Source organism: Panthera pardus, unplaced genomic scaffold (genome assembly GCF_024362965.1).
Source record: "Panthera pardus isolate Hobbes unplaced genomic scaffold, ASM2436296v1 HiC_scaffold_19, whole genome shotgun sequence".
NCBI lineage: Eukaryota > Metazoa > Chordata > Mammalia > Carnivora > Felidae > Panthera > Panthera pardus.
In genome coordinates, this window is record NW_026526754.1 from 13225484 (window position 1) to 13247381 (window position 21898).

Sequence of the window (21898 nt, forward strand, 5' to 3'; positions counted from 1 at the left end):
GCAAAGAGAGACAGAATCCAAAGCAGGCTCCAGGCTCTGAGCTGTCAGCACAGAGCCTGATGTGGGGCCCGAATCCACAAACTGAGATCATGACCTGAACTGAAGTCGGACACTTAACCGACCAAGCCATCCAAACGCCCCATCCGTGTCCCTCTTCATCTCTATTCTGTCTGGACGCTGGTCTTAACGCTACTGGCCAGAGAATAGGCAGGGGCTGCTGCAAAGATCTTGAACAAGTGATTAGCCACAGCATCTAGATGGGGAAAATGCTGGCCAAAAAAAAAGACAGAATTTCAAAAGGTAAATTTCTGTGTATTCACGCCTAATCTTCAAGAGTTGTGTAAACAATTTTTTTCTACCTTCCCCCATCATTTGCACAATTTTTGTCTAGTCCAAACGTAATTTAAAATGAGGTAGGTAGTTTCTCTCTCCTCTGCCTTCTCTTCTTTGTGGCGACTGTCGAGGCCTATGCCGTGAAAGCACCAGTCTCCCGTGCGGGGGGAGCACCAGGGGTGGGCACTGGTGACTGACGGAGCTTCTCAGTTGGCTATTTTCTCAATCTCATCCAAATCATCTGTGTCCAATCTTTCTATTTTCTTATCTGGGGAGAAAAAGAGAATTCACAGAGACATCAACACGGGGCTATCATGAAAACACACACCTAGGGAAGGGACAGCACAGCAGGGAGGGAGGAGGCAGACAGGTTTCTGCCCCCATGCCAAGCCTCTGGCCACAGCAAACTTTCCTGAAACCCCACGGGCTCCTGGTGCCTGAGCACGGGACAGAGCCCTAGGCCCTTCAAGCCTGGCCAAGGGGGCGCTGTTGTTCGAGTTCCTGACCTGAACTCACCAGGTGTGCTCTTCGAGAACTTCCATATTGTAGGAAAGGAGGGGAATGCGACAAGGACAAAGGCCTCTCGAGGAGGCCCCAGGAGAACCTGCCCCTCTAAGGAAAGGGCCCTGGCAGGGGACACTCCCAGGCACTCACTAAAATGCTCCTGGATTCTGTTCAGGATGTTCATGCTGTGCTTGCTGTCGACCATGTTCACTGCCAGGCCCCTCTTGCCAAAGCGGCCCGTGCGCCCGATCCGGTGCAGGTAGGTCTCGTTGTCCGGGTTCCCATCCTTGTCCACGGGAAGGTCAAAGTTGATGACGACAGATACCTGTTCAACATCAATACCTGCACGAAAGAGGGGTGGAGTCAGGACGGGAAACAAAAACCACCACCCGCCAGGCGAGGCTGCCACACGCCAGCATCAGGTGGAGGAAGAGTCTGGGGCAGGCCAGCTCTGGGATTCGGGGACCGGGGGCACGCAGCAGAATCCAGAGGGAAAAACAGAACTCTGGCAGGTGCTAACAAAATTATGACATCGCCAGAAGAGCCTCTGCTAGATACAAGAATCTGGAGATGCGGCCGAAACTTCACTAGGGGCCCCCAGGAGAGCAGGCACCGTTCACTCTAAACCGGTCACTGCCTGTTTCCTTCCACCACATCAGGACTCCTGGCTTCTGTGAACGTTCTCATCTGCTGGGGGAATCCAGCCTCTCCCAGAAAACAAAGTCAGCGCCAACCCCAGCTGGACTCCCCGAACCATCTGAGCGTCCCGTGCGGGAGCACTGCTCTCGCCATCCGGAGCCTGGCGAACAGGCACATTCTGTGCTCACCGCGGGCACACACGTTGGTGGTCACCAGCACCTTCTCTTTGCCCTCTCGGAAGCGCTCGATCACCGCAGCCCTCTGCTCCACCATCATTTCGCCGCTCAGCAGAGCCACCTGGTGGCCTTCTTTGGAGAGCTCTGCTGCCAGCCAACTAGCCGTTTTGCGGGTCTGGAGTGAAAAGAATGGTTTTAAATGGAGATACCTATAAAAATAAAAACAAAAACAAACCTGCAAAAAAGTGGCTTCTTTCCATTAAAATACGTGAAAGCCCGCTGAGTTCAGCCACCAGGGTAGGCTTACCGATTTTACAAAGACAATTTTAGCCATGTGAATTTTTTTGGATGAATTACTTAAATCATCTTAGTGTTCAGCTGGGAAGAGTGTGGTAGGAGCCAAATATCTTCATTCTCAAATAGTCTATATTCTTAATGTTACATAATCATTTCATTGGATGTTATCTGGAGTTTTTCCCAAGGTGTGTCTAAGAGGTGGGACCAAAGAAAAGTTCAATGCTTCACAGTCTTTCCCTCATAACTCATTACAGTCTGAGGACAATATGCCCTGGGGCAGGTGGACGTGCTTCATCATTTCCTTTCTGGCCACACAGAGGACACCCAGTCCTCCTCAGCACTGAGGTGGAGCTGGCTGAAGGGAGGGCCAGGCACACCCTCCAGTGGAGCTCCTCCCCCGGCAGGCCTGCTGCTGCCACTGCTACTCACGTGGCAGAAGATCATGGCCTGAGCAATGGTGATGGCCCCGTAGAGGTTACACAAGGCCTGGAACTTCTCATCTCGGTTATTGCACAGGACGTAATACTGCTTGATGGTGTCCAACGTCTCCTCCTCACGCTTCAGTTTGATAATGTTTGGGTCTGGGACCACTTTCTGGGCAAATTTCCACACAGAGTCTTCAAAGGTGGCAGAGAAAAGCAGCATCTGGCAGTTCCTGGGCAGCATCCTGCAAGGGAAGACCCAGGTATGTGGCATGACCCCGAGTCTTTCCCTGGGAGGAACAGAAGACAGCCACCCCAGGCTTGGATGCTCTACACGCCGGGGAAAGAGGCAAAAGGGAGGAGAACAGCAGGGAGGAGGCAAGAGCAGCCATGGGACAGGCAGGGGGCTGGTGTTAGATTCCCTAAGTCTCCTTCCTCAACCCATGGTCAGCGCTGAGGAGCAAATGGCCTATCAAACAAATGCTTCTGGAAGCACTACAGTAAAGAACCTGATAGGAGCAAGAAGAAGTGTTTGAAGTAAAAGGAGAAGATGCTGTAGATCAGGAGGCTGAGACGTTCCTCTTGGCTCAAGAGTTCCTACCTCTGGATGCGGATGCTCTGGTCTTGGTGGCCCTGAGTAGCTATCATCACGTCAGCCTCATCCAGAACAAACACCTTGATCTTCTTAGGGTCAATGAACTTGAGCTTGGAGCACCAGTCCAGAACAGTCCCAGGGGTGCCAATGACAATGTGTTCACTGATCTTCTGACCTCTTTCCACTGTGGAGACAAGATGTTTTCCGTGGGTATTTCCATGGAAAAGCCTGCTTTCCTCTCTGAGAAAAATCTAAAGCTATGATGTATTTTAATGCAACTGTTTTTATGTTTGCCTTACTGTTTTAAGGAAAGGTTATGATATCACTACAGTATTTAATAATGCTGAACAGATAAGGTAAGGATATACACAGTGAGAAGATGAAAGCCTCTTCAGTAGTGTTCTTTTCCATTCTCTGTAGTCATCCAGTTCTCTTTCAAGGAGGCTCTGTCGTTATCTTTATTTCTTCTCTGTCAACATCATTCCCCCAGCCCAGGATGGCACTTCTCCCAAGCAGACTTTCACAGCACTCTCTCCAGTGCACTCTGTCCCTCAGCTACCTTAGCATCTACGTCAAGCCGGTTGCCTCTACGCACTGTCTGTCCGGGTCAGTAAACAGGATTCATCATGAAAGGCTTTGCTTTCCCAAAGAAACACAAAATGCCTCTATTAGATAAAGTGCTTCCCCAGACAAGGCCTGGTGGACCATGGCATGTTCTTGACTGTGTGTGCAGTCTGGAACTTAGAAGATTTGGCTCTTCATTTTGAATTAGATGACACTTATAATTTTTAGCCCTTTGATTACAGTCTTGACCAGACACATGCAAGCTTCCTCTAAACAGCCAAAATTTTGCCCTAATGTGAATGTTGAGTCAATTCAAAGCCAACAAATGCCCCTTCTTACTTCTGTTAAACAAACCAATTACAGCCCCCCACAAAAGTTATTCAGACTCCTCTGCCATTCTAACCCAAATTGAAAAATTTTAAATGTCTTATCATCTTTCACTAAATTTTATAATCTTATTTACTTTTTAGAAACAATTTTAAGTTGGTATTACGACATTGTACACTGAGTAGATTTCTGTAGTCACAGTTACAGGTTAGTGGTAAAGATTCACAGGACTTAGCCAAACTTTCAACAAGACTTTTTTTAATTACTTAAATATTGTTAATTTGTTGTATAACAAAAGTAGGAAACCTGAATAAGGGGGGGAAAAAAAGCTCCAAACCAAAAAAAAACCTCTTAAATACAGAGAACAAACTGGTGTTTGCTAGTGGGGGGGAGGTGGTAAGTGAGGGAAGGTGAAATAGATAGAGGGGTTATCTTTTACATTTAATCCACTTATCTTGATAAGCATTGAGAAAAATAGAGAATTGTTGAATCACAGGGGTGCCTGGGTGGTTTGGTTGGCTAAACGTCTGACTTCGGCTCAGGTCATGATCCCAGGGTTTGTGAGTTCGAGCCCCACATTGGGCTCTGCACTGACAATGCAGAGCCTGCTTGGGATTTTCTCTCTCTCTTTCTCTCTGCCTCTCCCTCACTTGTGTGCTCTCTCTCAAAAATAAAGAAACTTAAAAAAAAAAAAGAATTGTTGAATCCTTATATTGTATACCTGAAACTAACAGCACTGTACGTTAATTACAATTAAAAAAAATGAAATGCCAGAGTTAATTGTTCATATTCTAGAACATTTTTTGTTCTTCTAATGACATTAAGAAGAAACTAGGCAATTAAATCCAAAATGTGCAACATTTTATAAGCAACTGGTCTGGCCTGTTCAAAAAGTCAAATGTACTGGGGGAGGAGAAGATGTAGGAACTATTCTAGATTGAAGGAGTGCATATCCACTAATTTGATCTTGGTTCAAAAACAAAGCAGCCACAAAGAAACACTTTTGGGGAAAAATAAAATGGACTAGATACCAGTTCTTAGAGAATCTGCTAACTCTCTTGTGATAAGGGTTTTGTGGGTATGCTGAAGAATGTCCTTATTATGAGATGCACGCTCAAGTATTTAGGAATAAAGATCCACAGCATCTGCAATATACTTTCAAATGGTTCCCCCCCCAACACACACACACACATACAGATAAAGTAAATATGGCAAAGTGCTGAGTTTTTGAATGTACGTAAAGGGCACGTGTGTTATCTTTATTATTTCACCTACTGTGTATGATTTGAAATTTTTAAAATGGAAGTTGTTAGGGGAGCCTAGGTAGCTCAGTCAGTTAAGTGTCCGACTTCAGCTCAGGTCATGATCTCACGGTTCATGAGTTTCAGCCCCGTGTCAGCTCAGAGCCTGCTTGGGATTCTCTCCCTCTTTCTCACTCCCTGCCCACCCCCCTCACTTTTGTGCACGCTCTTTCTCTCAAAATAAATAAACTTTTAAATAAAATAGAAGTGGTTAGCCTAATGAATTAGAATCACATATTCATACTCACATTTATTGCCTCGGACAGCATAAGCTAGCTTCAGTTCAGGGTAAAATTTGCCCATCTGTTCAATCACTTTTCCTGTTTGCAGGGCGAGCTCATAAGTTGGGGAGAGGCACAGACACTGGCAGGGAAAGAGTGTACAGTGAGATCTCAAGGGCAGTGGGGAACTACCGTCAGGACTTAGTTATTCCTCCAGCTGACGCTGAAGAAGGGTATGTAAATTAAAGTGCACACCATTTGATTTTTTAAGTTGCAAAGTCATAAGCTAGAATTCTGAAGGGTCAGAACTCTGGCTGGGTAAAGACCGTTGAAAATAGCTATTGGCCACAGGAATATAAAAACTCCCATATGAGCAAGGATCTGAAATTCCAGTTGGAGATTAGCTTCCTTTTCACTTACTCAGAAAGTTCTCAGAACTTTCCAAAGGATGATACTTTCTTGCAAGCAGAGGTGCCAAGTCTGTCAGCAGTATCCCAGAACTGGCAAACCACGGAGAAAGAACAGGATGTGTGTGGCTACTAGAAAATCAGCCATATTGCTTGTGCTCCACAAGGGGCTCTGGTTTATGTAAAAAGTAATAAGCACCTTGGCTTTTATTCCATCAAATGTAATTTCTAGCTACATGTTAGCAGAAAATCCAAATTTACCAAGCCCTTACCTGGGGGTATCTATTTGCAGGTTCTACTTGGCTGAGCATGGCCAACACGAAGGCAGCTGTTTTACCAGTGCCAGACTGAGACTGGGCAATTAAGTTCTGTGGGCTGCACAAGAAAACAAACTGTTTAGGAGTGTAAATCTCAAGTATTCTCTTAGTAAGCACAATGAAGAATAAGGCTTAGTTTACAGAAGGAGGCTTTGATTTCCGCAGTGGAGTTACACATCCTAGCTCCACAAACAAAGCACCACAGAGAGAAGACTACGGTGGGATTCAAAGCACACTCTGTATCTTTTATTCTTGACACAGCAGCCAGTGAGTGATTCTTTTAAAACGTGAGACCGCTTATGTCACTCCTCATTTCATTCAGAATAAAAGTGAAAATGCTTCTGTGTTACAATCTGGCTCCCTAGTGGTTCTCTGTTCTCAGCTCCTGCTACCTGCTCCCTTAATCACCTACTCCACCACAAAGGCCTCAGTGCTGCCCCAAAAGCATGCCAGCCATGCCCCCATCTCAAGGTTTCTGCACTGGCTATACTCTGCCTGGGGCAACTGTTCCAGGTGACAACATGTCAACTCTCCTCTCCTTCAAGGCTTTGCTCGCACATCATCTACTTGATGAGATCTGACCCTAACACTTGATTAGAATTGTAACCTACTTTGAAATACCTTAAAGAATGATGTATTGGTGGGTAGATATGTGATGAAGTATAATAAAATGTTAGTGACAGACTCTAGATGATGGGCATATGGGTGTTCACTATAAAATCCTTTCAATTTTGTTGTAAGTTCGACAATTTTCATAATATAAAGTTGGGGGAAAACTGCAATTCGTTTCCTTGGTATTCCTCATCTCCCCTACCATGCTCTGTTTTTCTCTTTAGCATTTGTCACCGTTTTAACTTTTATTTATTTTAGTACATTTATTTACTGAGAGAGAGCAAGAGAGAGAGAGAGCCAGCGAACGAGTGGGGGGACAGAAGATCCTAAGCAGGCTCTATGCTGACAGCAGAGAGCTCAATGCAGGGCTCAAACTCATGAACCATAAGATCATGACCTGAGCCGAAGTCAGACACTTAACCAACTGAGCCACTCAGGCGCCCTATCACCTTTTTTTAAAAACAGCTTGTAAATGTACAATTCAGTGGCATTAATTACATTTAAAACTTATATCTTTTAACATGCTATATACTGTATATTTTATTTATTTTTAATAAAAATAAATGATCTATACTCCAGAGTAAGCTCCTTATATAGGGCAGGAATTTTTGTCTGCTTTGTTTACTAATGTATCCAAGGATCTACAATAGTATCTGTTACATACCTGTACTCAATACATATTTGTTAATGAAGAATAGTACTAGATAGTTCTCTTAGGTCTCTTCTAACATTGATGATTTAAAAATTGAGCATCTATGAAAGCATTAAGATCTCTAGGGGCACCTGGGTGGCTCAGTCAGTTAAGTGTCTGACTTCGGCTCAGATCATGATTTTACGGTTCATGAGTTTGAGCTCCACATTGGGCTCTGACCTGACATTGCAGAGCCTGCTGGGGATTCTCTCCTGTCTCTGCCCCTCCCCTGATCTCTAAATAAATAAATAAACTTAAAAAAAAAAAAAGATCTCTAAACACAAATGACCAATGTGAAACAAATATTCCATTTATTCATCTCTATGTTCAAAGTGTCAAGCTAAAAAGCAACATTATTCATCATGAAAAAAGTCACTATTATGACATGGAACAAAGAAAACGTTAAGAAAAATACAGACCTAAAATATCTTTTTTTTATTTACTTATATTTTATTATTTTTTAAGTAGGCTTCATGCCCAGTGCAGAGCCCAACGCAGGACTGAACTCACAACGCTGACTTAGTGACCTGAGCTGAGATCAAGAGTTGGATGTCTGGGGTGCCTGGGTGGCTCAGTTGGTTAAAGTCAGGTCATGATCTTGGCTCAGGTCATGATCTTGCAGTTTGTGGGTCTGGGCCCCACGTCAGGCTCTGTGCTGACAGCTCGGAGCCTGGAGCCTGCTTCAGATTCTGTGTCTCCTTCTCTCTCTGCCCCTCCCCTGCTCACACTCTGTCTCTCTGTCTCTCTCTCAAAAATAAACATTAGAAAAAAATTAAAAAAAAAAAAAAAAATCGGATGCTTAGCCAACTGAGCCACCCAGGCACACCCCCAAAATATGTACTTTTAGACCATAGGAAAAGGAGTTTCAGGATTTAAATTATATGCTCCATAATTTTACATAATCATATATAATGTAGGGATTTATTTTTATAAAGAGTTCCTCATGCTCTCAAACCTTGTTTCTCAAAATGTGGTCTGAAACTAGCATCATCATAATCACTTAGAAGCTTATTAGAAAAGATGAACTTTAGTCCCCACCTCAGATGGAGACTGAAATGAGAATCTGTATTTTAATAAATTCCTATGAGATTCATATGCCTATGCAAGAGTGAAAAGCACTGCACCAGAAAACAACTGGTAATTACCCTATTCTGGTCTTTCAGGACACTGGTTTTTGCCTGTTATATTTGACACAATAAATTTTATACATCCATCTAATGAAATCATAGTGTATATGAATGATAAATGTTTATTTATCAACATAGAAAGATGATCATCTAAGTTTTCTTTTTTTATTGTGTGTTTCTAAAAAAATTTTTTTAATGTTTATTTATTTTTGAGAGAGAGAGGGACAGAGCACAAGCGGGGGAGGGGCAAAGAGAGACAGGGAGACAGAGAGTCCAAAGCAGGCTCCAGGCTCTGAGCTGTCAGTGCAGAGCCTGATGCGGAGCTTGATCTCATGACCCTAAGATCATTACCTGAGCCAAAATCAAGAGTTAGACGCTTAACCAACTGAGCCACCCAGGTGCCCCTAATTAAGTTTTTAAAAAGCATTTGAAGATTTTATATGGTTCCATTTTTTAAAAAAGGTATAGGGGCACCTGGTGGCTCAGTTAATTGAGTGTTGATTTCAGCTCATGTCACGATCTCATGGTCACAGGATCAAGCCCCTGTCAGGTTTTGCACTAGGTGTGAAGCCTGCTTGGGACTTGGGATTCTCTCTCTTCTCCCCCTTTACCCCTTACCCAACTGCACACATGATAAAATAAAAAATAAACTAGCTATAAAAAAAAAAGGTATGGGACGCCTTGGTGGCTTAGTCGCTTAAGCGTCTGGCTCTTGATCTAAACTCAGGTCACGATCTCACCGTTCATGAGATTAAGTCCCACATCAGGCTCTGCGCTGACAGCGCGGAGCCTGCTAGGGATTCTCTCTCCCCACCACCTCTGCCCCTCCCCTGCTCGTGCACTCTCTCTCTCAAATAAATAAACATTATTAAAAAAAAAGGTATAGCTATAGATATGTAAGTTTACATAAAAAAGTCTAGAAGTCTCTAAATGTTAGTGAGGGGTGGAGACTACAAATGATTTTTATTTTTCCTTGTTTTCTAGCTTTTCTAAAATAAGCATGTATTACTAGTATAGTTTTAAAAAGTAATATGATTTTTAAAAAATGGAATATTAAAAAGGGGACAGAGTTGTATCAGGACACATACGGCTCAGCAAGCATCAAAGGCAATGCATTCTCTTGTATCTTGGATGGACGGTTGAAGCCCATGGCATAGACTCCCTGGAGAAGCTGTGGTTTCCTAGGAAAACAGTTAAAGATGAAAGTCACTGTCTCTTTGGTTGAGGAAAGAAGCCAAATATCTGAGGGATTTCTTTTTCTCTTTCTTACTGTTGTTACACACATTTTATTTACAACTAACAATACTTGAATTATGTGAAACTGAGCACAATTCACATTACCTGGCAATTTTACTTAATAGCCCAAAGCAGCTAAATTCTTTTATTAAACTTGTATTAGCTAAAAATGTTCTGCTGTGATGAAAAATACGTATAAAATAGGACTAGGATCTCTATCTAAACACAAAGGGGAGAGTCAGAAAGTAAACAAATACTCACAGCCGAAGCTCCTCAAAGGACTTCACAGAGTAGAGCGGGGAATTTGGGTCCCGCTGGAGGACTTCCACTTGGTTCGTGTTATCGACAAGGTTGCTTCTGATCAGCTTGTTGAGTAAAGACTGGGCAGCTCTGTCTTCTGTCAGGAAAAAAAGAGCAAAGAATTTTATTTTATTTTTTATTATTTATTTTATTTTTAATTTTCATTTTTTTGAGAGCAAAGAATTTTAAAAGGCCATGAAATCCACCATGAATTCATCTGAATTTACTTGCCAGTGGCATTTTAAGCAGTAACATGTATTTGTGCTAGGACTTTATCATGCAATTCGGCCTCATATCCCTCTCCAGGATCTATTCCAAACAACTCTCCTTTCTGGAGGTTATCTATTCTTCCTATGTGTACCTAAGTATTTACTCCCCAATCTATGCTCAATAGAAAATTAAAAATTATTAGCTTAACAAACACATCACAGCAATAGGAAAAAAAACCCAGAAATTAACAAAGTTTATATTTTGATATCATATAAGCTATTTCTATCTTGTTATCTATGTTTAATATGTCCAAATATCATTAACTTTATTAGACAATGGGGATGCAACTTAAAATTTCTTTTATAATACCCTGTACAAGATAATCATTCAGGGAATATTTCCTGCTGCTGGAGTCCATCAGTGGTTCAAAATAAAATTTCCCTAAAATGTAAACAATGAAAATTCTTTCAACAACTATGTTGAACTTTTATTAGCACTGTGACTCCCATTAAAGTCAAACCAAGTTGGGCATAAAAACAAAGCCATTTAACAATCTATTCTCTTAAGACTGTAGAATCTTGTGGGTATAGCTCTAGGCTGTGTTACCTTTCTCTTCTTCATCTGCCTTCTCTGAATTAGCATTGGTCTTGACAACAGCACCTTTATCAGACACAAAGTGGCCGTCATTCAGTATCACATCCCATACCCAACAGCTGAGACAATTCAAATTCTATGAGACACTAGAAATGTAAAGGCCTGGGGAGCAGAAAAATAAATGAGGAAACCAAGCCACAGATAAAAACATTTTATTGTTCCTAAATAAATAAAGGTATGAAACAATGTTTCTAACACTTCAATTCTTTCCTATTCCAAGTCCTCTCACTATACCTCAAACAAATGTGACTTTGCCTCATATCATCAATATTTCTGAAATGTTATAGAAAGATGATCACAGCAGGCAATGATCACAAACCACCTTGATGTTCAACAGAGGAAATCATATTTCATCAATATATACACGCTATAATGCCATTAGGATTCTATGTATATAAACTATTGATTAATAGAAATGCATATTCAAACAATGTTGTCGTTATCAAAAAATATACAGAAAAAGATTGTAAGTAAATTTGGAATGAGGTTAATGTTCCTATTCCCTCCACCCCGCCAGTAATTTTAAGTACATCAACAAAAATTTAATGGATTTTTGGTAGATATGATTTTAGATAATGACAATAGTTTAATTCTCAGGTTGCTCATACTTTGCCTCTCTCATCTCAAATTGAGGAATATTTTGAAAAAACAACAAATAATCTTTGGCAGTATATTCTCATGGACAGCAATCAATTTGATCACTTATAAGTCAATTAGGCATCCTCATGCTTATATTAAGCACAGTACAAAGCAAAACAGTCCAGTTTAATTCCCAAATCAAACAACTGCCAGTATCTGTCAGCCCCCTTCCTGGTACATATATAATTTGTTTTCCAGACAGTTGTTATGTCACAGCAGAAATACTAAAGGAAATCACATGTGCTTTCAAACTAGCTTTTACTCACCATTGGCTTCTGGTTTGATTTTCTCTTCCTTAAGATGCAAGTTGCTCAACTAAATGGAGAATACGGAGAGGGGGGGAAAGTGTCAGGAAAATCACTTAAAAGATTGTGAATCAACAGAGCCTCCCCAATGAAGCTAGGAAGAAATGAGCCACACTCAAGACCTATTCATTAGGTTGTTCTGCTGGGCTCCTTTTGTTGACTAAATGAGTGAGAATAAACAAAATGTCCCATAAATACAGCAAGAGAAAAAACCTGGTTACACAACAGCTCAAAATCCACACCTCCTAATTATAATCCCTAGAGAGAATTATAATTTGTGAGTTTGCTTAAGGCCCTTATTACAAAGACTCTCTCAGTAGAATACCACTTGAGTTGTCATTCTCTTGTATTACAAACAGGAAATTTTAAAAGATACTGGGAGATGCAGTCACACTTCAGACAGAGAATATCAGGTGGGAGGGCTGCAATGAAAAGCATCTGTGGGTAGGCATCAGTTATGTTGCAAGATATGTTTGAGCCACGGGACCACAACATGCCGATATGCATCCTCACATTCAAGATTTCCTTGTGATGGAAGTCTGATATATGTCTATTTTTTAGTGTTTGTTTATTTTTGAGAGAGAGAAAGAGAGCAGAGTGTGAGCGGGGGAGGGGCAGAGAGAGGGAGACAAAATCCAAAGCAGGCTCCAGACTCTGAGCTGTCAGTACAGAGCCCAACAAGGGGCTTGAACTCACGAACCACGAGATTGTGACCTGAGCCAAAGTTGGACGCTTAACTGAGCCACCCAGGTGCCCCTGGAAGTCTGATATTTTAAACTGAAAACAATCTGGGGCGTCATAGCACACTGTATAATCAAAATACCTAGCAATCTGAAGTGGGAAAGCAAAGAATTCAAAAAAAGAATTATTAGGACTTTGATCAAACACTATAAATTTGGCAGGACTTATCTCCTCTATTAGAATGAAAATACACTTTTATTTGTCAACCAAACCTCAGTAAAAGCTGGGTGGAAAAGAAAATACCTTAAAGACAGGAATGTTTTTTATTTTTACTTGATCTTTGGATCTAGCAGAAAGCAGGTGCTCTAACCACAAAATATTAAGGGGGCTTAGGACATCATCTAGTGAAGGGTGAAAGAATGAAAATGGCTACTTTTTAAGAATTTGTTTAATGTTTATTTTTATTTGAAAGACAGAGAGAAACAAAGTGTGATGGGGAACGGGCAGAGAGAGGGACAGACAGACACAGAATCCGAATCAGGCTCCAGGCTCCAAGCTGTCAGCACAGAGCTCAACGCAGGGCTCCAACTCACAAACCGTGAGATCATGACTTGAGCTGAATTCAGACGCTCAACTGACTGAGCCACCCAGGTGCCCCGAAAATGGCTATTTCTTAAAGTGCCACCTATACCAGCAATTCTTTATGTTTTGAGGTTCATTCTGTCTTTCCTCTAACTCCAAGAAAGGGGAAAGGCAAGAGAGGAATGAAACAGTTGTTTATTTTGATGGGTGGTTAGTTGGGATGGAGGAACCTCACTTCTCTATTGTTGCTAACTGAAAAGGGAGTTTCTGGTGTCTCTGTATGCTTTACTGTTAGGGGATGGAGAAGTGGGGGGGGGGGGGGGAGGGACACACTGGAGAGACTGGCAAGAAAGGAAATTGTCATAAAGCAGTAAAAATCCTTCATTAATTCCACATGACAGCAAACACACCAACAGTCAATATGAAGCAACCAGTGCAGCATATGATGTATGGCACCGTTCAATGTATTTGAGTCTTCTCTAAAGCACTCCTCCATACCCTGCCAACAAATCTAGTTCAAGTGTAGTATTCAGGGCTGTGGAGAGGGAGAGGGATAGAGATTGGGGGGCAGGGGCACAGAGACAGACTGCCTGACTTACTGGCAATATTTAAACAGTTAATAGCACTCACTCCTAGGGTGATAACTGCTAGCTACAACAAATGATAGGGCTGAGGTACAAATGATTTAAGTATTAGAAACATCTATTACCCTAAAGCATTTTAATTATCAATGATAAAAAGAACAAACCATTCTCTTGCTAATATATTGTTCAAATGGAAGTTAACAGAGTAAATAGTTAAAATAATGGAAATGCAGGAAAAGTTGGTAGCAACAATGTAAGTGAAATTAACAGATGTATCAGGATTCTGGAGAGGTTCCAGCAGAATCTAAAAACATACCCGGGGGGGGGGGGGGGGCCTGGGTGGCTCAGTTGGTTAAGCATCCCACTCTTGATTTCGCTCAAGTCATTATCTCACATTTCGTGAGACTGAGCCCCACATCAGGATTTTTACTCACCCTCTCTCTCTGCCCCTCTCCTGCTTGTATGCTCTCTCAAAAAGTAAACAAACAGGGTCGCCTGGGTGGCTCAGTCGGTTGAGCGTCCAACTTTGCCTCAGGTCATGATCTCACGGTTTGTGAGTTCGAGCCCCGTAGGGCTCTGTGCTGACAGCTCGGAGCCTGGAGCCTGCTTCAGATTCTGTGTTTCCCTCTCTCTGCCCCTTCCCCCTTCATGTTCTGTCTCTCTCTCTCTCCAAAATAAATAAACATTCAAAAAAATTTTTAAAAAAAGTAAATAAATAAACAAACAAAAAAAACCCCTCAGCCCTCACTTGGCTCTAAGGACCTCAAAGCCTATAAAGCAAGACCGTGAAGGATGGATTACCCAGTACAGTGTCAGTGAACTGAACAGTGAAATTTATATTAAAAATACAGTTAGTTTAGGGGCATCTGGATGGCTCAGTTGATTAAGCGGCCGACTTCAGCTCAGGTCATGATCTCGCAGTTCATGAGTTCGAGCCCTGCATCAGGCTCTGTGCTGACAGCTCAGAACCTGGAGCCTGCTTCAGATTCTATGTCTCCCTCTCTCTCTAGTCCTCCCCTGCTCGCATTCTGTCTCTCTCTGACTGATTTAATAAATCAACATTAAAAACGATTTTTTTTAATAAAATAAAAAAATACAGTTAGTTTAGATACCTTCCTTTGCTCTATTTACTTGGACCAAAAAGGAGAAACGATTTTCTGATGCAACTTCATCGCAAACCATTTTGAAATTAACCAAAAAGCAAAAGAACAAAAACATCCACTTTGTAAGATCCACATTCTTTCAATGCCTTTATTATTTGTTTTTAAGATGTGTTAAAATAATTGAAAATTGTACAGTTACACATTGCATTTTATTCAAAAGCACTTGAGAAAGGATTCTTGAGACAGAAGAAGGAAGATTTAATGTCAAATGAACTATACTGAATAGAGATTGTCTTCGGCAAAATGGTGAAGTCGAGGACTTGAGTCATACTCATCAGTTTTCTAATCTGTTTGCCCTCCTGTAAATTGAAAAGAAGTCTCCAACGGAACAGAGGGGAACAGAGTGGAGCCACTGAAGAACAAGGAAATAAATATAAATAGAATCTAATTTTTCTTATCTAAGATAAATAAGGAATGAAGCTTAATGAATATTTAAAATACAGTAACCCTGTACTATACACATCACTGTCACCTATGTCACACAGTACCTGTGGTGATCCTCAGTAGCAGTTCCATAAGGCAGAGGGTAACAGAGGTGTCTTTACTCGTTTGCTCAGTGTTAGAATATTGTGATCTAATTTACCTGTGCACGGTTAAGTAGATTCACAAACCTTATCCAGGCTCAACTAACTAATCCATACAATATGGGCAAGTAATTTAAAAGATTCCTGCAAAGAAACTGTGCATTATAGATAATGATAATAATGGCTATTACACATGTAGGACTTGTAATAGGCATGTCCATAACCCAATGAGGTAACCTGATTATCTTCATTTTACAGATGTGGAAACTGAGGCACAGAAAGGTTAAGCCATTTGCCCAAGGTCACATAACTAGTAAATGATGGACCCAGAATACAAAAAAGGCTAAGGGTTTGGTTTGTTTTTTTAAGTTTATTTTATTTAGAGAGTGACAGATAGTGAGTGGGGTAGGGGCAGAGAGAGAGAGAGAGAGGTAGAGAGACACGGACAGAATCCTAATCAGGCTCTGCGATGTCAGCACAGAGCCCATTTAGGGCTCAAACCCACAAACTGGGAGATCATGACCTGAGCTGAAATCAAGAGTTGGATGGTTAACTGACTAAGCCACCCAGGCACCCCAAAAGCTAAGGTTTTAACCTCTACACAATGGTGCCTCTCATAGATAATACTATTCTCATAGGAAATAATCATTTTAGGGGCAGCTGGGTGGCTCAGTCAGTTATGCATCTGACTCTTCCAGCTCAAGTCATGATCTCACAGTTTGTGAGATCGAGCTCTGCGTCGCACTCTGCACTGACAGCACAGAGCCTGCCTGGGATTCTCTTCCTCTCTCTCTGCCCCTCTCCTGTATGCACTTGCTCACTCTCTCAAAATAAATACATCAACTAAAGAAAAAAAGAAAAGAATCATTTTAAGGATGATACAATGGTGCAGCCACTTTGGAAAAAATGCTGACAGTTCCTCAAAAGTTAAACATAGAGTTATTATATAATCCAACAATGCCACTTCTAGGTGTACACCCAAGAGAAATGAAAATACATGTTCACAGAAAAACTTGTACATGAATGATCATAGCCAGCATTATTCAAAATAACCAAAAAGTGGAAACAATCCAAATGCTCATCACTGGACATTGATGAAGGGATAAACAGAATGGGATACATCTAGACAACGTAATATTTTTTGGCAATAAAAAGGAATGAAGTACTGACACCTGCTGCAATATGAATGGACCTTGAAAACATTATGCTAAGTGAAAACAGCCAGACACAACAGACCATCTATTGTATGATACCACTTATATAAAATGTCCAGAATAGGGGCGCCTGGGTGGCGCAGTCGGTTGAGCGTCCGACTTCAGCCAGGTCACGATCTCACAGTCCGTGAGTTCGAGCCCCGCGTCAGGCTCTGGGCTGATGGCTCGGAGCCTGGAGCCTGTTTCCGACTCTGTGTCTCCCTCTCTCTCTGCCCCTCCCCCGTTCATGCTTTGTCTCTCTCTGTCCCAAAAATAAATAAAAAACGTTGAAAAAAAAAAATTAAAAAAAAAAAAAATGTCCAGAATAGACAAATCTAAAGAGACAGAAAACAAGTCAGCAGTTGCCAGAGAAGGGTGGGGAGAACGGAGTGACTAAAGTTTGAGGGAACTTTTTGGAGGTGATGGAAATGTTCCACATGCTGATTGTGGTGATGGTTACACAACTGGATGCCTTTGTCAAAATTCACAGAATATGGGTGAGTTTTACTATACGTAAATTATATCTCAGTAAACTTGACTTAAAAACTTTAGAGGGCCAGGGCGTCTGGGTGGCTTAGTCAGTTAAGCGTCCGACTTCAGATGAGGTCATGATCTCACAGTTGTGAATTAGAGCCCCGCATCGGGCTCTGTGCTGACAGCTTGAGCCCGGAGCCTGATTCAAATTCTGTGTCTCCCTCTCTCTCTGCCCCTCCCTCCCCTGTTCATGCTCTGTCTCTCTCTTTCTCTCAAAAATAAACATAAAAAATTTTTTTTAAACAAGCAAAAACTTTATAGAAGTCCAGTCCAAGAGATCCAACATTCAACTAGTAAGAATTCGTGAAAAAGGAAATGAAGAAAAATAAGGGAGAGAAATCAACAATGAAAATTTTCGAGAAAATTTCTCATAACTTAAGGACAAGATTTTCCAGATTGAAAGGACCCACCCAGTGCCCAGCAAAATGGATGCAAACAGATCCATACCAAGACTTATTATCATGAATTTGCTGAATAATGGAGACAAACAGAAGATTCTTCAAGCTTACAAAGGGAAAAACAGGTCACATCAGGAGTCAGAATGATCTCACACATCTCTATAACCAATAAAGAAATCTAAAAGGCAATGACACAATGCCTTTAAAATTTGGTAGGAAATTAATTTCCAACCTACAGTTCTACATCCAGGCATATTATCCAAATGATAGGGCAAAATAAGATATTTCCAGAAATTCAGTAGTATCTTAAAAAATACTTACTTCCCATACACCTCCAGAAAGCTGATGGATGGCTCCACCAAATCAAGAAAGATGAAAGGCACCTGAGTGTCTCAGTCACGATCTGGCTATTACCGAGTTCAAGCCCCTCGTCGGGCTCTGTGCTGACCGCTCAGAGCCTAGAGCCTGCTTGAGATTCTGTGTCTTCCTCTCACTCTCTACCTCTCCCCCCGCTCACTCTTTGTCTCTCTCTCTCTCTCTCTCTCTCTCAAAAATAATAAAATAAACATTAAAAAAGAAAGAAAGAAAGAAAGAAAGAAAGATGAAGAGAGGGGATACAAGAGGAGTGAATCCCCAGAATGAAACTGAAGGGAAATCTGCCCTGTTTTCCTCCAGACCCCAAAATGAGTTCTGTTCTGAACATAGGGAGAACTAGTCCAAAATGAAGGAGGCTAAAAGACGTGGGGGAAATTAAATTAATAGAATAATGTGTCTGAACATCCTGAGATAATCTTAGACAATTAGCAAATAGCTTGGGGTTGAGTTGGTGATAAATACAAAGAACATGAAGAAAAACTGCAAGGCAATTATAAATTCCAAGGAAAAACAAAGTTTTAGAGGAAAGTAAAAGTATTCATAAGTTACTAATTATAGAAACATGAAATACTGATCTAACTAAAATTACAATATAATGAAAAGGTAGGGAATGGGAAAGTGTGCATGTGTGGTGGAGAAAGGAGGATGGAGGAAAGAATCAAAATCAGTAAATACCTAAAACTGAAAACTCAAGAACTAGCAAAACAAATGTGCTATTTAGGGAACAAGGAGGTCAATGATGTAAATCAGTTTCAAGAGAACTATTAGTTGTCTCTGGGGAGGAAAAAATTGGTGGTGGTGGAACCAGTTTTTAAAACTATTTGACTCTGAATTATGTGCTTATAAATTATTATCAGTTATAAAAAGTAAGACAAAGTCCTTTTTCTCAAGAGATTCACAGAAATAAGTACTAACAAGTAGGTTCAAAGCACTATCAGAACTTAGAGTGTTTAGGTGGGAAGAATGAATTCTACATAGTCACGTTTAACTCCAATCTTGTTTACTGTGCATGAGGCCCAGAACAAAAGTTAAGGTGATCAGAAGAGGATTTACTGACTGCTGGGCCTAGTAAGTCGATCATTCATTATCACTAAGCATGCTGAGGAAGCACACAAAGATGAGTAAGCCACGGTCCCAGAGTCCAGGAAGTTCAGAATCCAGAGATGGAGAATGACACAAAGGTGATTATAATCCAAGGTTGGGAGTGGGGGGGGTGGGGAATGCAGTCTACAGTCTTGATTCAGGGAAGACGGGCAGGCGGCTGAGCTCTTCATGCCTGGGAGCACTCACCTGCTCTTATGTAACCCAGGAGGCGGATGGATAAACAAAGCCGCTCAAAGTCCAGGCTTCATCCCCACACGCACTCTATATCCATCCTGACCAAAGTAGCAACTGTCTTTCCAAGGGAACTGATCGTCGGTCAAAACTGACCCCTAACCCTTTTATGGCTGAATCCAACTCACCGACTCGGCCGCTGCCTCCTGTTCATCCACCGCCAGGGCCCATGAGTCGGTGGCCATGGTCCCAGGCGCCGGTGGGACGCTGGTGCTGGCGGATTCGCTGGCTGGGGAAGCGCGATCGTGGGCTCCGTGGGGTCGCAGCAAGCCCTGCTCCGGCCCCACAGAGGGGGAAGTCATTCGCTTTGGCGCTGGAGACCGGAAGCGGCGCGCCACAGTGACGTCGGAGTCCGCGCCGGCTCTCCCCTCGCCCACTTCTAGCTGCAGCTTCCGTCGCTTTCGGACCCCCACCCTTACCTCTGCTTAGCTCACGTTTTCTTATCTAATGTCCAGAAACACAGACTGAGGTAGGTAGTTGTCTGAAAACACCTAAACTTCTGCCAACTGGTTCTCCAACCCACGAGCAAAACCACATTCCCGCCCAGCACGCTGCCACAGCAGCTCACATAGATTGTATCAAAACAGAGCCATTACAGATACAGTAGTCACCAAAATGCATATTGAAACAAGGAGATCTTCAGGTTGTCATTTCAGTGCCCAGGTGTTAGGAATCAGCCATGGCAAACGCCATTTGGTTAAAAATTTGGCAGACTAAAAGAATTACACCTTCAAAAAGACTCAAGGAAGGTGCTAGGGAAATGTGTTCCAGGTAGAGAATCGAAACAAGAAAGAGCAAGGAGGTTTGTGTCTGAAGGACACAATTTCTTTTCTGTGAGTATTGACAAGAGCCAGGGATGAAATTGGTAGGAGGTAGTTGCAAAGGGCCATGCAAAGCAGCTTGAGGAGCAAATGAGTTCATTCCAGGAAACTCTTCCCTATCTGGCATGACTTTTGGAGTTAGCTGTGCCTGGTTGGAATCCCAGCTCTCCCGTTTAAGAGTTGAATGATCGGGAGAATTTTTTAAAGAAAAAAATATCTTGGGCTTTTAGAAGAGGTAAAATAAGGATTAAGTGTGACACACACTTTTTCCCCTAACTGGAAACAAACAAGGTCCTCTTCCCTTATTACTTCACTAGAAAGAAGCTGGCATTTTCCTGCAACCTGAGAAAACGAATCCCCATTTCTCTCTCTTTGCCAATATTCCACTTAAGTAAATTAATTTCAAGCAGTAGCAGGCTGTAGAATTTTACCTGTAGAGTATGAGTAAGAATGTTCAGGACATGGTAAAGTATTTCTAGGCAATACCCTATTTGCCATGATTCTTTTTCTTCTGCACCCTTTAGGGTTAATTTGGTGAAGTTTTTTTGGAAATCTATAGGTGAGGATGTGCAAAAAGAAAAAGGCAAACACATCCAGGGAAGACATGACCTACATCTCATCATGTCAGAAGCAAACTTGAGAAAATTTTGCCAGCAAAATTAAATTGATCACAGGGCTAAAGGAGGTTAACAAATTGTTTTAAAGTATAATGGGATTAAAAACAAATCCAAAGTGTAGGACTGTATATAATAGGATACACTTGTGCAAAAAAATACCTCATATATGCTTGTACATACTATAGATAATGAGATACAAAACTGCTAACAGTGCCTGCTTCTAGTGAGGGGCTCTAGAAATCTGGGGTGGGAGAAGACTTACATTTCGTTGTGTACATTTTATCCTCTGAAATTCATTTTCCATGTGCATATTTTCTTTTTTTAAAGTTGTGAGTATTTCAGGCAAGAAGGGGAATAATACAATAAACATCTAGATTCCCACCTAGGGCTTAATAAGTAAAACAGTTAACATTCGATTGAAGCCCCCTGTATAGCCATCCCAAGAGACAGCAGCTCTCCTAAATTTGGTGCTTATCTTTCCCATAAATGCTTTTAGCATGGGTTGCTTTTCTCTATTAAGAAACAACCCCCAAACTTAATTAGCGTCAGGATTCTAGACTGTCACCATCCCACACACCAGCACAATGGGAGACAACTGCTAAGAAGCAAACTGGTTTCCAAAGTGGCGCATAGAGAGAGGACCCAGGGTCATAAGAGCAGCTGGATTTGAATTCAGCCTCCTGCATTTACTCCCATGTGACCTTAGTCAGCCTCCAACTCCTCCGAAATTATGGTAAGTACCCACTGCACGGTTCAATTATTCCACTAAGGCTTTTGGTCCAGTGGCTGGCTTATGGCGAAAGCTTGACACGTATTAGCTATAATTACTATTCCTGCCCCTCCAGGGGTGAGAGTGAGGAACAAGCCTAAATGTGTTAAAAAGGGTCTCATTTCTAACCTCAAAGATACTCACATCGCCCACGGGTAGGGCTGGCTGAAAGCGCCCCAGGGCGCGGCCTCGGATGCGGCCAGCAGCCCCGGCCATCGCCGCTCAGCAGGGCGGTTACCTCGGTCAACGGCCACTCACTGCCCCAGCCTCATTGGCTGAGGTCTGGTTCAGCCAGCCAATCAGCGGAGGGGACGGCCCAGCGTCGGGCAAGCATGCCCAGGTACCTAGGGGCCCTTGGAGCGAAAGACAGAGTCTAGGCTCCAGCAAAGGGCCCTTTGTGTATTGAACTTTGTCATTTTTTTTGCTGAATATCCAGCTCCTTCCT

At 42.1% G+C, this 21898-nt stretch overlaps 1 protein-coding gene across 2 annotated transcripts; it reads right to left on the reverse strand.

The window, feature by feature from the left end:
- Window positions 1-291: 291 nt before the first annotated feature.
- Window positions 292-21678, reverse strand: LOC109270638 (ATP-dependent RNA helicase DDX19B). 2 transcript variants are annotated; one of them, XM_053906664.1, is made up of 14 exons: window positions 21598-21678; window positions 20947-21072; window positions 19375-20498; window positions 11839-11887; window positions 10886-10939; window positions 10031-10166; window positions 9622-9714; window positions 6059-6161; window positions 5407-5521; window positions 2973-3150; window positions 2379-2616; window positions 1665-1827; window positions 988-1179; window positions 292-601 (listed from the first exon to the last, which is right to left on the reverse strand). In XM_053906664.1, the coding sequence occupies exons 3-14, from the start codon at window positions 19546-19548 to the stop codon at window positions 540-542; spliced, it is 1557 nt and encodes a 518-aa protein (XP_053762639.1). In that variant the 5' UTR covers window positions 19549-20498; window positions 20947-21072; window positions 21598-21678; the 3' UTR covers window positions 292-539. The 2 variants fall into 2 exon arrangements, with proteins under 2 accessions (XP_053762639.1, XP_019310856.1); XM_019455311.2 differs by lacking the exons at window positions 19375-20498; window positions 20947-21072 and having other exon boundaries at window positions 21598-21650.
- Between the last annotated feature and the right edge of the window lie 220 nt (window positions 21679-21898).

Bases quoted from the DNA above. Each gene is read 5' to 3' on its own strand.
- LOC109270638 (XM_053906664.1), bottom strand. From the start codon at position 19,548: ATGACTTCCCCCTCTGTGGGGCCGGAGCAGGGCTTGCTGCGACCCCAC. The intron at 3,151-5,406 runs GTGAGTATGAAT...TTGTCTCCACAG, and splicing joins TGCTGTCCGAGGCAATAAAT to TGGAAAGAGGTCAGAAGATC. The intron at 1,180-1,664 runs GTGAGCACAGAA...TCTTTCGTGCAG, and splicing joins CACCAACGTGTGTGCCCGCG to GTATTGATGTTGAACAGGTA.